Raw genomic sequence first — 14893 nt, forward strand, 5'->3', positions numbered from 1 at the left:
CGGCGATGAAAGAGTTAACCCGCGTGTGGAGGAGGCAGGATCTATTATTTGGAAATTTGCCTGTAACAAATTAAATGAGTTATTTGTTAAAACCTTATTATTAAGTTATTATTTATATATGCATATGAGGAATAAACTAAACTAAGTAGTTACATTTGAATAATCACATCACGATTTTGTCTTGAAAACAATTACTCGTTCAGCCCTAGTGTGTGGTACACACTAGATGTACCAATGTACAATTTGCTATTGTTAACCCCTTCTTCATCTCTCTGGTTTCCAGTGGACTGCATAGACCCCAGTTGTTCGGCCATGGATGTGTATTCATGGCGAGTGCCACTGTCCCAGTTGGGCGGAGCCAGTTGTGAGATTACCAAGGCCATGTGTCCGGACCAGTGTTCAGGGCACGGCACCTACAACGCAGAGACCAGCACCTGCACCTGCGACCAGAGCTGGACCGGCCCTGACTGCTCTTCAGGTGTGTGTCACGTTTAAAGCCCTGTGGTGTAAACGTGTTTTATGGTGGGTGGCCATCCTTGCGTTGTTTTCACGGATGGGATCGCCCCGCTTCCCAGCTTTTCACGCTAGTGAGCTTACCACCATTTCTCTTCACTGACCACTGACAAGCAAAGAAAACGGTCTACATCCTCCTACAACCCCGATGGCTGCAGCTGATTGGACGAACGCCCCACGTGAAGCTGTCTGCTCCGGGATTTCAAAACGGACCATAATGGCGGCTCGTTTGGAACGCAGTCTGTTATTTTACGAAAATAGTTCCCCGAAACGTGTTTCTGAAAACATTTTAAGCGAGAAATAGGCCACACAGTTGTTGTCTTCATTTCAGATCGACAATGGTCAGTTCAAAATAGTTTCGTCAGCTTTTGAGAGGCTAGCTAAATTGGGTAGCTGAGCCGGCTGCTCCTCATTTGCATAAAGTTGTCTGGATTAAACTTTATGCAAATAAGGAAAGTTTGTCTCGCCACCCCTGCGGCACCTGAATGCCATGCACAGCTGCTCCCATAGAAATGAATCAGAATCAGAAATACTTTATGAGAAGCAGGGAAACAACTCTGACAATGGACAACCACCATTAGTGTGTAGAGGTTTTTTTTCTTTCTATTTGGGTCCTGTCTCATTTCTTACACGATCTAAAAAAAGAATACACTTAATTTTTTTTTTTACGGCATTTAGAAAAGAAGCATCGCGCCCAGAGTTACTGTAAATAAAGTGCTTTACAGAATCATTAAACGAGAATAAAGAAAGCAGGATCAGCATAACATTAAAACAAAAAAGCAATTACAGAGCAGAACGTAATTAAGATAACAGTGAGCCCCTAGGAACATGAGTACAGGCATCAAAGATGGGATACATGACTTGTAATACTAAGGTGAATAAGACATTAATTATGCAAGCCTGCACCTGTAAGCATAATTCAGAGGGTAGGAATGCCTTAGTTCCACAGGCAGTGTTGGGAAGGTTACTTTGTACTTGTACTTATAACGTCCTTACTTTGAGATTACTTTTCGCTAAATTTCTGAGACATTTTCACTGATAACCATTTTCAAACCTTTAAACCTGGCAGTATCTAAATCAAGATTTGCAAAGGTATTGTGTTTTAGTCTTAAATCATCTTAATCTCTTACATCAATGCTCACTGATGTTTGTTTTTGATTCTGTGGTGTGGCAGTTCTTTCTTTCGATAGTCTAAATATAATTTGCTGTATATGACCGATCATTACTACTCTGTCACGCTGTGAGTACATTTTAATAAGTTTATTAACTTTGAAAGTACTTTTGTGACTCTGCTTTTTGTTGTACTTTTATGTCGTGACATAGGTCTTAAATTTCAGTCATACATTTCTTAAAAAGATCTTAAAAAGTCTTACATTTGACTTGTTGAAACCTGCAGAAGCCCTGTTAACCTTACAGCAATACTCACACTGACTAATAGCAGATGTCACATCCCAGAAGGTAGACATGTCTCCCTACTTTATTTAATGGGAGTACTTGCAGTAACTGTGAGCTAACTTAACTTAAATATCTACAGATGTTCCCTGAAGTTGGACGTTGATAGAATATGACCGCTGGCAAACATTCTTTGCATTGCACTTATGTTTGAACTTCTTCCCGAAGGGTTCTGGTACTGTAAAGTTTTTTAAAAATCTGTAACCATAGTGGCAACTCTAATACAGAGTCAGGCAGGCGGCGCTGCACATTCAAACAGGAGAAACAATCAAAAGAATCAGGATAGCATCACACTTATTCAACAGCTGTGGCTGGAATGGCAAAAGAAGACATTGTGCACATGTAAAACATGCAAAGCAACATGTAGCCTAGCCTTTTACAGAAATTATTCACATGTAACCTTTATTTTGTAATTAAGTTACGTAACACTGATAACCCCCAACCAACATATTCTCACTCTCCCATTGTGTAAAAGACGGACGCTTGGTTATGTGCCTTTGGTGTTTGTTATCACGGTAAAAGTCTCCTTTAGCATCAGGTCTCTTGTCGTCACTTTTGGCGCTGTGGGTCGGGACTGACAAGCGCAGAAGAACAGGTTAGTTAGGTTTAGGAATAGATGGCGGGTGGAGTTATAAATGTACATTCTGTGTCAAGAAGGGAACCTGAACCCCCGGTTTCCTGGTGAAAGCCATGTGTTGTTTGACCCATCCACCACCACAACCAACCTCGTACAGCGGCATTTCGGTCGTTTCATACTTTGCTCCACCGTTGTCTTTCTTAATACTACTGTCATCTTACAGTGCCGCAGTGGAGCTGCTACGTTCCATCCAAACGCTGAAGGGTGCTTTTTGCGTTATATCTGACGCTGAGAGCCGCTGACCACCTACAGCTTGGCTTTCCCCATGGCAAAAGCATATTCCCTTTAGAGTTAGCCAGACTTTGAAACAGCCATAAGACTTGTACTTTGAGGATATCACACATACACTTGTGAAGAGAAACAAGGTCAGTGACAAAGCTTGGGGCTAAACCACATTAGAGCAGTAAAATCAGTAAACATCTCCAAATCAATTCTTAAACTAACCGGAAGCCAATGAAGAGCAACTAAAATAGACGTTGTATGGTCTCAAGATGACACGCATGTGTTAGACACCCTGCAGCTGTGGTTTTTACTACAGGAGCTGCAAATAGGAGAGCTGTCTCCTGACAGTGGAAGCAGTCAGAGAGCTACAATCTGGCGATATGAAAAGTAGCAGAGAGACGTTTTTTTAGGTCTTTGTAGATCAGTAAGTAAGCTACTAGAACACTAGAAAACCTGACCCAACTGCCATTTTGACTCTAAACTCACTGAAAGAGTTTAGAGTCAAAAACGGGAACTTTCTCCTTATTATCAAAAGAGTTTCTCACAACACCATAAAGTGTTCTCGCTGTGTCTCCTAATATACAGCTACCATCATGTTAAATAAAGTCATGAAACAACAGTAAATATAATAATAAACAGATGTGAAACTAAATGTCACACCAAAAATTCAACTAAATATTGCACTTCACGATTAGCTGAACTGGGTACTCACCGGGTTGCATTCTTTCAAATCTCGAATTTGAAAACAATTTGTTGTTCAATCCTAGTTGACTATTTAAAAAGTCAATGCTGACTTAAAGTGGCTATATGTAACATTCCATTTGTGTTGATTCTATTCTACTACTTTCGACAAAAGCGGTAGTGTTTTTACCACACCTGCTGTCATGAAGGTCTAAGAGTTAGCATTAGCGCGAGTTCATATCATCATCATATGAATCAGTCATAAAATCATACCAAGGCAGCAATTACGTTTACTCCTAAAAGTATTTGCAAACCAAATTGTTGCATTTCAAGTGCTTCAAAACAAAATGATGATATAGGTTTTGTCATTGCATTCCCAAATGACTGATGATTTGCTATGCAACAACAAACCTATATGATCATAACAGCACAACATCATTTGACAGTGCCTTCTGAAATTAATTTAGCTGTTTTCTGATCTGCCACTGCTATGGACATGGTTTGGGAAGGTTAGGCACAAAAACAACTTGTTTAAGGTCAGGGAAAGATGGTGGTCATGCTTAAACGCACCATGGCATGGTGCCCTTTGGATGCTTTTATATAGACCTTAGTGGTCCCCTAATACTGTATCTGAAGTCTCTTTTATATAGACCTTAGTGGTCCCCTAATACTGTATCTGAAGTCTCTTTTATATAGACCTTACCTTAGTGGTCCCCTAATACTGTATCTGAAGTCTCTTTTATGTAGACCTTAGTGGTCCCCTAATACTGTATATGAAGTCTCTTTTATATAGACCTTAGTTGTCCCCTAATACTGTATCTGAAGTCTCTTTATAGACCTTAGTGGTCCCCTAATACTGTGTCTGAAGTCTCTTTTATTAGACCTTAGTGTCCCCTAATACTGTATCTGAAGTCTCTTTTATATAGACCTTAGTGGTCCCCTAATACTGTATCTGAAGTCTCTTTTATATAGACCTTAGCTGTCCCCTAACTGTATTGAAAGTCTCTTTTATATAGACCTTAGTGGTCCCTAATACTGTATCTGAAGTCGCTTTTATATAGACCTTAGTGGTCCCTAATACTGTATCTGAAGTCTCTTTAATATAGACCTTAGTGGTCCCCTAATACTGTATCTGAAGTCTCTTTATATAGACCTTAGTGGTCCCATAATACTGTATCTGAAGACTCTTTTTTATAGACCTTAGTGGTCCCCTAATACTGTATCTGAAGTCTCTTTAATATAGACCTTAGTGGTCCCCTAATACTGTATCTGAAGTCTCTTTATATAGACCTTAGTGGTCCCTAATACTGTATCTGAAGTTTCTTTATATAGACCTTAGTGGTCCCCTATTACTGTATCTGAAGTTTCTTTATATAGACCTTAGTGGTCCCTAATACTGTATCTGAAGTCTCTTTAATATAGACCTTAGTGGTCCCCTAATACTGTATCTGAAGTCTCTTTCCCAAAATTGAGCCTTGAATTCCAGCACTAGAGCCAGTCCCACACTGAGCTTTCCTTAGGCTGTGCCATTTTGAGTCTGTATCTTTTGAAGAGGAGGGGGGAGGGGATGACCTCATAAGGGGCAAGTTTCCAGATTGGCCCATCTGAGTTTTCATTTCTCAAAGGCAGAGCAGGATGCCCGGGGCTCGGTTAACACCTATCACCATTTCTAGCCACTGGGGTGGTCATAGGCAGGCTGGGGGAACTCATCTTAATGTTAAAAAACTCATAAAGGGACATTTTCATGCCATGGAACCTTTAAAGGAAACCAAACTTGTCAATAGAGGAAATGGGAAACACAATTAAATGCTTTGTCGACCCATGTATCCTGTCTGACCTCCGCCCTAACACCACCTTCACATTGGCACAGCAGATACAGCTGCTGTATCAAAAGTCATTAACTCCCTAAGGAGATTCGCAGGCCGCATGCAACTGGGTTCAGACAATGCAAACGAGTGCGGTGGGAAAATAATCGTGTCTGTTGCTCATCCACACAGCAAATTTGAGCCTTTGGAATAAACTCTCTGGGAGTTTAAATCAACTCAATTTGAGTGTACATGTGAGACCATCAAATAACTCTAGGGCAGAGTTAAAGTAACTATTTTGTAGGAGTTGATCTTTTAACCCTTTTCAGGAGTTAAACTGAACTACTGTGGGAGTTAAACACTAATCCCATGTAGAGTAAAATAAAACTCTAACCTTGAGTCATTTTAATGTAAACTCCTTAATAGTGTTAACAATCAACACTTAAAGTATGTTTTATTTAACACTTATAGAGTTGATATAAAATTAAGTTTAGGTGAAAAAGACTACATAAAACAAAAAACAATACACCACATTACATTATTTCTACAATATTTATTTGTATTGACAAATCCATAGTGTTTAACAATCCATGCTACATGAATACTTGTGTACCAAGTTATATTTTGAATAAAGTGCTTTCTTTACTGACAGTGTAAACCTTTTTTCAGCAAACATTCACTTAAACAATACAACTTTCTAAAACAACATAAGAATTTGAATCACGCCCATAGGACATTTGGGCATCAAACGATTTGAAATGCTTTAATGTATCCCTTTCTAGAACAAAAATCTTCCTAGGGATGCTTTCACTTATTTGGAAAGCATGAAAATGGTCGTGGAAAAAAGTTTCACGTTCAACCAAAACAAAACACCTTTCCCATTGTCCATCTGCAGATGCGTTAAAAAAATTGAACTCGTACGACTGATGGTTCCTATCCGACAATCCGAGCGTAAGTTAGCGTTGCTGTGGAATTGATAAACAAAACTGAATTCTTAACTTAAAAAAAGTAATAGTGATTTCATAACGACATGTTGTCATGTAATTTTTTAATTTTAAAACTTATTAGGGCAGTTACAATACAATTAAAATGTATAGTTGCAACAGACATTGAAATATTGACTTTATCCGGCTACACATTCAACCAGCCGACTTTACATCCTGGGCAACTTTCTCCACGCAGCAGCCTTTCTGTTTATATCTCTATAGCCCTCAGCTGACGAGAGAACGAGTCGTTCTAGTCTCATATCCGACGCTTTCAGCGGTGCAGTACGACGTCCGTTGGGGGAACATTGCGTATTATGGAGCTGATTTCGAGTGCCAGTGTGAAGGCGGCGTAAAGGGTTTTGCGCTGTTATGACAATGTCACGTTCTTTCTATCCTTGCAGCCATAATGTACATGTCCGTAGAGGTCATCTGTCAGCAGAAGGACCCAAGTTGTTTTTGGATTGAATAAATGAGCAATGTTATCTATTGCTTTGCTGCCTGTGAGGGAGAAAAAAGAGAGAGAGAAACAAGTGACAGTATTGATGCACACAAAAGAGGTGGGATATAAAAAAAGCTGGAGGAGGAATGCAGATCAGTAACAGATGGCTTGACATAAAAACAAAGACAAGAGGAAAGGAATATTGTGTGTGAGTGTGTGTTCTGTTTGTGTTGCCTTTGGCTGTTACGTGAGTATTGTCTTGTCAAAACCGTTAAACACACATCCAATTAGTCACGCCGCTTCGTATGTAAAACACACACACACAGATCACAAACGAAATAAACTGGTTCTTGACCTTTTCTTGGGATCTGTCAACAACATTCAAACACACTCAACAACACACACATAGGTACAATCCTGTCAGTATCATGATAAATCTTCTCACAGCATATTCACAGTATTGTTGATAATGGTTCAGTACAGTATTCATGTTCCACAAACCTACAAATGCAGAGAAGATATCACAGCTACTGTTGTGTTTCTGTGTTTGCATGTGTAATAATATTTCTTCTTTCGTTGTCCAACAGAGGTGTGTGAAGTGGTCTGTGGCAGCCACGGCGTCTGTTACGGCGGCGTGTGTCGATGCGAGGAGGGCTGGACAGGAACTGTGTGTGACCAGAAGGCCTGCCATCCACTGTGCAGCAAGAATGGAGTGTGTAAGGAGGGGAAGTGTGAGTGTGACCAAGGATGGACAGGGGAGCACTGTAATATCGGTGAGTGGGATCACAACACACGCGCACACACACTACACGAAAAGTGTAAGAAGGGAAAGTGAGACTGCGAGATGTTTTCTCAATATCCCCAAAAAATTGTATACTTTCACACGCAAGCGTTACTTATTCCTTTCCTAAAATGGAAATGCGTGAATGAGTATGTTCTCTGTGCAAAGAGATTGAGAGGAAAGCCTTTCCCAAACCATTTTACTTTTGGGTTGCCAGATAGCACTAACAAGACAATAAAGTTATACTCCAATTTGGCATTGCTTCATGACGAACTTAAACTTCAGTCAATTTTTTTTTTTACCCTTGGTATCGAAATCGGCATCGAGAATCGTGTTATTTTACTGTGTTTTAGTATCGTGACACCCCTAATAGTAAAGGACGTGTTTTTCACATTTTCACAACTGTGCATGTAACCTCAGATAGCTTATCTTGACATACACTGGCATCTAGCAGTGGAAAAAAAACGTAAAACACCGACCGAACCACTGAAGAACAGCTGTTACTCATTGTTGATGGAAAGAACCCTTTCTTTCCTTATTTTGCTTGGTGTCTACCGTACCTACTGACATTGGATTGTGTTTTTAAGTGAGTATCCATGTCGAGTTGGAAAACATCCTGTTGTGTTGTAACAGTTAAACGGTGAAACAGATGAGACGGGGCCTTGTTGCTGCTTCAGTTCACCACCGCGAAAAAAAGCAAAAAAAAGACAGCTACAGTATTGCTGTGGAAAGAGTTGCAAATTGGCTTTAGTTATTGTCACAAACCACACAGACAGACACACACACAAACACACACACACACCTGACACGTGGAAAGGACGCTGAGAGCATAACGACAAAGAGATGAGGGGAAATCCACTAGAGTGCTTAGCCACAGTGTTTGGACAGATTGTATGGCTGGGAGAGGATACAGGCTCGCTCCTTTCTTCTCCTGTCCTCTATTCACTAACCATCACATTTACATTTTATGTTAAAGTCTGCTGGAAAATGTGACCTCACTGTGACTGTTTCCATATTCATTAATTTGCTGTTTTAATATTTTCAGCATGGAAATATCTCAGCTTACGTTTTTCTTAAGCCAGTGCAATCCATATGTACACTAGTCAACTGGTTTTGGACCCAATAACCTTCCCTCGCGTTAATGAGGTGTCTTAGATGAATATGATGAAGAATAATAGCGTCTTTCTGTCCCTTTCTCTGTTTGTGTCTAATTGAAATTCTCCCTCTCTCTGGTGTCTCCTTTCACTGGTGGTGACACTGGAGGGGTTTTGTTACTATTCTACTGCCCAATATCTGGACTAAATGCTCTCTTTCTATCTATCTGCTTCCTTTCTTTCCCCCCCCCTTCCTTCTTAAAGCTCACAATCCGGACATTAGAGTAAAAGGTATTGTGCTCTTTTCTCTTCTTCTCCTCATCACTTGCTTTTTGTCGTCGTCCCTTCTTCCTTTGCCGTTCTCTCCATGTGAAGCTGTGGCTGCTTCAGTGGTTATTTTATTTACATATTTATTGCGAACTTATTTTTAAATTTTGGATGCCTTGGATATCTTCTGTTTTTTTCCGCTCATCCCCTCTATCGTTTTGCCAGCTCTGAAAACATGCACTATTACTGTTCATTTCAGGATTGTCCTTACCCAAATGCACAATGGCTTTTTTTCTGTTGCCTATTAGGATGCAAACTCAGATACTATCTTATAAGATAGAATTAAACCTGGAGAGGTTTTTTTTTACCTTACATGTGATTTTACAAATGCTGAGACACCGTTGAAAATGAGAAGATGTATCTCTAGGGGTTTATCCTGATAAAATCACATTTAATAACCCTCTGAGGTCTAAGGGCACTTTTAGATATCTTCTTGAATTCTCCTTTTTAGGGTGTTTAGATATAAACTGATCCCCATGTGTTTTATATCATAATGTTCAGACCAAACTCAGCTTTCTATAGAGCTGTTCCAGAGCAATGCATAAGACATAATTTGGCTCTAAAGTGGAAATATTTCTCAAACATACCTACAGTCAATGGTTTCGGCACTTGAAATGCCTTTGCAAAAGTCTTGGGTTCACAAAAGTAGCTTAATATATAAATAAAAATTGTAAATAAATGTCTAAAATGAATTTCGTAATATCGCTTTTTGAGTAGGAGTGTTGTCAACATCGCTTGGACTCACTGCTGCGTCTTTTGCCTCTCAGAGGGTTAACACTGCGTGTTTGTCATCAAATGCCTACTTCAGCCTCCTAAATTTCTTGAAAAAAAACCGGACCATATTTGCGGTAAATTGTTATTTTCATCAAAAGTTAAAAGAAATAGCTCAGAAATTCAAAATCTGAGGAAATGAATGAGGTATGTTTACCTCCATCATTAGATTCCTGGCTTTTTACCGTTGTGTTAGGAATTGGTTTGATATTGCTGACTTGTTTTTTAAGGTTGCTTTACAGCTTGTTACTGCTCTTAACAATCACATTTAGTGACGTGATCCACTTTCTAGTATGTTGAAGCTGGATCAAAAAAAAGGGGGAAATTAAGCATGAAACAGAACAAGTACCGACAAAAACAAAACAATGAAAAGAAAGAACATACTGAGTTGTTAATGTTCCACTTATTCCCTAGTAGATACCCTATGTTTGACATTGTATAGTTAACATTCTTTGTGTCTTGGGATAGTCAATACATATTTATGCTTTTAGAAGACTAGTTCAGTACAGGCACAGGCAAATATAATATTGGACATTTCTGACGTAGAACATGAAATCCTGGCTCTGCTTTAGGCTTAGTTTTCCTGTAAGCTGTTTCATCTCCTGTCCATGTCTCTAAACACAGGCGTACTCTTACATGTGCGTGAATAGGTTTAAGCAACCATAATCTGACTCGCACAGTTGGCTTTTGCGCCAAAGATGTCAGTCATGCCTTATTTTATACAGAACAGTTGTGTAATTGCAAGTATTTACACAATCGCAAAGCAAATGGCCCTTGCACTATGACAGCAGTAAATCAATTCAGCTGGTTTTAAGCCTTTTGTGTGCAACATGGGAATATTCTCAATAAGGTGCTCAATTCTATTTGCCCAGAGGCAGTGCAGTATGGGGCAATGAAAAGAAAAAACGTTTTGGATTATAACATGGCCTTCCTTTACATCAGGCACTGAATACAGTCCCATTAGTTGGTTGGTGTGTGACTGTAATTGCGTGTAACATTGACACAGTTCCACATTCATACATGGAAACTGTCCATAGTCATTACAACCACAGTCTGATCAGCTGCCACTGAGCAGCTCCACTAGAGTGGTAGGGCTTAAAGGCCTTGCTCAAGGGCACCTCAGTGGTGGTAATGAGAGTGTTCTTTCACTTTCCCCACCAAGATTTTAACCTCCCGGTCCCAAGCTCCCAACACCCACCACTCCACCCATTTACTTTCCTTACTGCATCCTGCTCATAAATGGTATGAGATGTATGCCATACCTTTCTGACTTCCTGCTGTTAGTAGAGCTGTAATCATTTCAAACTAATTGTCTAAGAAATAATTGCGAGTAAGAATATAATACTCTTTCAGCCAAATCATAATTTTTTTAGTTTTTGTTTTTTTTAAGTTTTGAGTGAATTCTAATTTTTTGGGTTATATAATCACTGTCATGTGACCCAGATCATGTGATAACATAAATACATAGCCTATGAAACAAAGAACTCCTCTTTATGAACATAAAACATATTTTCTAACAGTATCCCCTTCTTTTTGCTATGAACGTGAATAGGTTCAATTGCCAAAAAAAATGAAATAATAATGAAAATATCTAGTCTGACCAATAGTCACTTCTATAATTACAATTTAGCATATCTAAACAAAATCTATCTATCTAAAAACTATTACCAATCATACCCCTTAACCCTCATGTTGTCCTTGGGTCAAATTGACCCGTTTTCAGTTAATTTTTTATCACAACAAATGGGCCGTCAAAATAAGCGCTGAAAATGTCAACATTAAAATATTAAAACACTTTTTTAAAACACATCAAGAACATCAATAAATGCACCCACAACATTGAAAAAGTGACAAAAAAGCAATAATGTCGAAAAAAAATAAGACCAAAACAATTTTATGGTTGACGGGAAGACAACATAAGGGTTAAGACCTTAGCTAATGTAAGCAATCAATCGCGGTTAAACAAAGTGGGGGGGAATTGGCAGACAATTATGTTATAATTGTTTCATGCCTAGCTGTCAACTGTTGAGGCAAGGAAACATCTGCTGCCTGAAGCTGGAGAGTGGGCCTGGAGCTGAGGCTAGACCACCAATCAGCAACCTGATGATGTGATGACTGAACTGACGACAGCGTCAATATTAAGCATGTCCCCACAAGCATAATCCTGTATAGTATTGCTTTGCCATATAGCAATATCTGGCTACTCCACAAAGCATTTGAGCACGTTAGGAAAACTGCTCTGGTTTAATGGTATTTCTCTAAACCAATCAGAATTGTCTTGGGCGGTGCAGATGTTGGATGATTCTACAAAAGCCAGCAATATGTTCAATGCCAATGTTTGAGACAACTCTAATTAAGGTTAGGCAACTAAAAACACTTGGTTAAAGTTAAAATAATCCAATTGAAATCGATTACGGTAAGTCTAAACAGTCTGGAACCAGCCTATAAAATAAAGACCAAGTGTTTAAACCACCTGGGGTGGTGCATACACATCATCTGGATGGGCCTGGAACGGCTGCAGTTTGGGTCCTAAACCACGCCCCCTCAATTTTAAAAATCCAAATAAAAATCAAAGTGCACGTCAAATATTATTTTCCCCAATTATGTTTTCTGTCATTTTAAGTAGTTCTGATCCATTTGTTCAGGTGTTCATTTTTGGATATTAGTTATTTGAAGCTATAAAAACAGGATAAACATTCATTATTACATAATGATAACAGACTTCTAACTTGGGTCCAAAAATGCTACATCCTACGCTTCCATAATGCAACTCAATGATGCCTTTTGCTCTTTATTGCTAGTTTATTCCTAGATTGTGAAGTTGCAGTAGCTCAGTCTGTAGAATTGAGTTCAAGTCCCCATACACTAAGGTATGGGGGCGGATCGGTAGCTGGAGAGGTGCCAGTACACTTTCTGGGCACTGCCAAGGTGTTCTTAAGCAAGGCACCAAACCCCCACGCTCGGGGCACTGTAAAACAGCAGCTGCAGCCCCTTCAATCTGATATCTTTCCATTAGTGCATGTGTACTGAGTGTCGGTATTTCAGGCCTGTGTGTTATGTGTAAAAAAATATTATTATAATTATTAAAACTCCTGTTTCAAGTTAAACACTCTTCTTGTCAGCATCTATGGTTATTAGAGGAACCGCAGCTCAGGACACGAGCCGTGGTTGCTGCTTCATCCTGCCTCTACTAACTTCTTCTTCCCAATGTGCTACATTTAGTATATCACACAGATAGTGATATCGTTATACCAGTATATCATACAGAATATATAAACAGTATATCAGTATACACATTTCAACTTTTCAACTTCTATTGTTTCACCCACTTCTACGATTAATCAATGGAAAAAAATCAACTGTGCAACCTTTTTGTAATTTTTTGATCAGCTGCCTTTGATCCTTCTTCCGTCCTGTGTGATTTAAATGTGAACAGAGACAGATTTGAATGAACTGTTGAGTCCTACTGCTGTGTCTCTCTCTGTGTTATTGCAGTCCCGTGATCCCAGCTCTCTCTCCCCCTCCTCCTTTTCCTTGGCTGCCATTTACATCTGTCCACCACAGAGAGTATATTTGGCAGTGCTGCTTTTGTTTCAATTTACTTTTTTTTTGCCTAATTTTCCTCCTCTCTCCCCCGTGCCCTCTCCTATTCTCAGGATATAAAGGTAATTCATGCCAAAGACTTAATAAAGGCCTTACTGTCCCAAAATACAACACTTCACACTCTGCGTTGTTACTTAAACTTTATTTGATTCTGATTCATTCCATTTTTTTTCTTTTTCTGCCTATATCTTTTTTTTTCACGTCAGTCTTCTAAACGCTCGGTGTATGCCTTTTTTTGGTATTGTCTTATGTTATCACTTCTGTTTATTTCTGCAGTCTGCAGTTATTAGTTGTTTTTCTGTACATCTTTATTGTCCCTGTCTCTGATTTCCACACACAAAACACAGACTATACATATGAGATGCACTCAAGCACATACTCACAAAAATGGAAATGCTCGCACCACACACAACACACCACACACACCTCACAAGCAACACAACCCAAGATGGTGACTCCTGTTTTGTCTTGCATCCACAAGCCTGATATTTATATTTATGTATGTGTGAATTTAGCCAGCTGCTGTTTCCTCTGTCTCCCGTCTATGTACCTTCACTTTTCTGTCTCTCTCTCTATTTTCTTCTACTTTCCCCTTTCTCACCACTTCACCCTTCCTCTTTACCTCCATCCTTTTTCCGTCTCTCGCTGGGCTTTGCTTGGTTCCGACACTTAGCGTTTATCAAACTGGTTGCCAGCCTCACTGTCTTTCTGTGATGGAGGAATGTCAAACAGAGGCATAAAGTATAGCCTTTGGAGCATGCAGTCCAAACCACCCTGCCCTCCCTATACTTTGTGCGCTGTGTATCTGTCTACCTGTTGTGTTTTCACATGGATTTTAACCTGTGATTTTGTTTTTCCCTATTTCTAAAGCATAAGAACTTCCTTTCAAAGAACAGTCTTTGTCATCGCTCGCCGGGTGTAAATTCCCTCAGATTTGGTTAGACTTTACACTTTAAACTGATAAACTCAAATTTTTTGGATGTTCTGCTTTCGACTTAGATTTTTCTTTTTCTTTTTCTTTGTGTGTATGGCAGTTTTCCATCACCATTTTATTTAACAATACGTCTTCTTTCTTTGTTTACAGATAGGAAAAAAAACTGTTATTTGAATTCATTTCGGATTGAAGCCATGCAGCACACAGTAGCCATTTTGGCTGTAGACAATCTTAGTGTTCATGTGAAACTACAACGTCAGTGCATTTCAATGCTGACTGTGTGTCTGTCTGTCAGTCTGTGCCTCTCACATGTGGGTTAATGTATTGATCCTGTCTTATTTGTCTATCAGTTGGTCTTTCAGTCTGTCACTCCATTTGTTGGAGAAAGGTTGATCACACAGGGCCAAATGCCTTACACACATCAGGTTTGAACCAATATGGGTCTTTGAAGGTACTTGTCTGAAGCTAGCATTTTGTACTAACATACAATATGTGTAACTTTATCAGAAAAAACAAACTTAAGTAATGAGTAGTCTTGAGAAGTCTTGTGAGGTTAGAAATCTTCTGAAACAACATTCATACCTTTAGACGGGGGCAGAAATACGAATATTAACTGAAGTGTTAGGTGAAAGCCTTTCAGGTTACAGC

At 39.3% G+C, this 14893-nt stretch overlaps 1 protein-coding gene across 1 annotated transcript; it reads left to right on the forward strand.

Annotated features, from left to right (window-relative positions):
* Positions 1 to 356: 356 nt before the first annotated feature.
* Positions 357 to 9056, forward strand: LOC116675154 (teneurin-3-like). Its single transcript, XM_032507188.1, has 3 exons — positions 357 to 478; positions 7323 to 7508; positions 8875 to 9056. The coding sequence occupies exons 1-3, from the start codon at positions 382 to 384 to the stop codon at positions 9039 to 9041; spliced, it is 450 nt and encodes a 149-aa protein (XP_032363079.1). The 5' UTR covers positions 357 to 381; the 3' UTR covers positions 9042 to 9056.
* Positions 9057 to 14893: the final 5837 nt, after the last annotated feature.

Source organism: Etheostoma spectabile, unplaced genomic scaffold (assembly GCF_008692095.1).
Source record: "Etheostoma spectabile isolate EspeVRDwgs_2016 unplaced genomic scaffold, UIUC_Espe_1.0 scaffold00001553, whole genome shotgun sequence".
Classification (NCBI taxonomy): domain Eukaryota; kingdom Metazoa; phylum Chordata; class Actinopteri; order Perciformes; family Percidae; genus Etheostoma; species Etheostoma spectabile.

Bases quoted from the DNA above. Each gene is read 5' to 3' on its own strand.
- LOC116675154 (XM_032507188.1), top strand. From the start codon at position 382: ATGTGTCCGGACCAGTGTTCAGGGCACGGCACCTACAACGCAGAGACC. The intron at 479-7,322 runs GTGTGTGTCACG...GTTGTCCAACAG, and splicing joins CGGCCCTGACTGCTCTTCAG to AGGTGTGTGAAGTGGTCTGT. The intron at 7,509-8,874 runs GTGAGTGGGATC...TCCTTCTTAAAG, and splicing joins AGGGGAGCACTGTAATATCG to CTCACAATCCGGACATTAGA.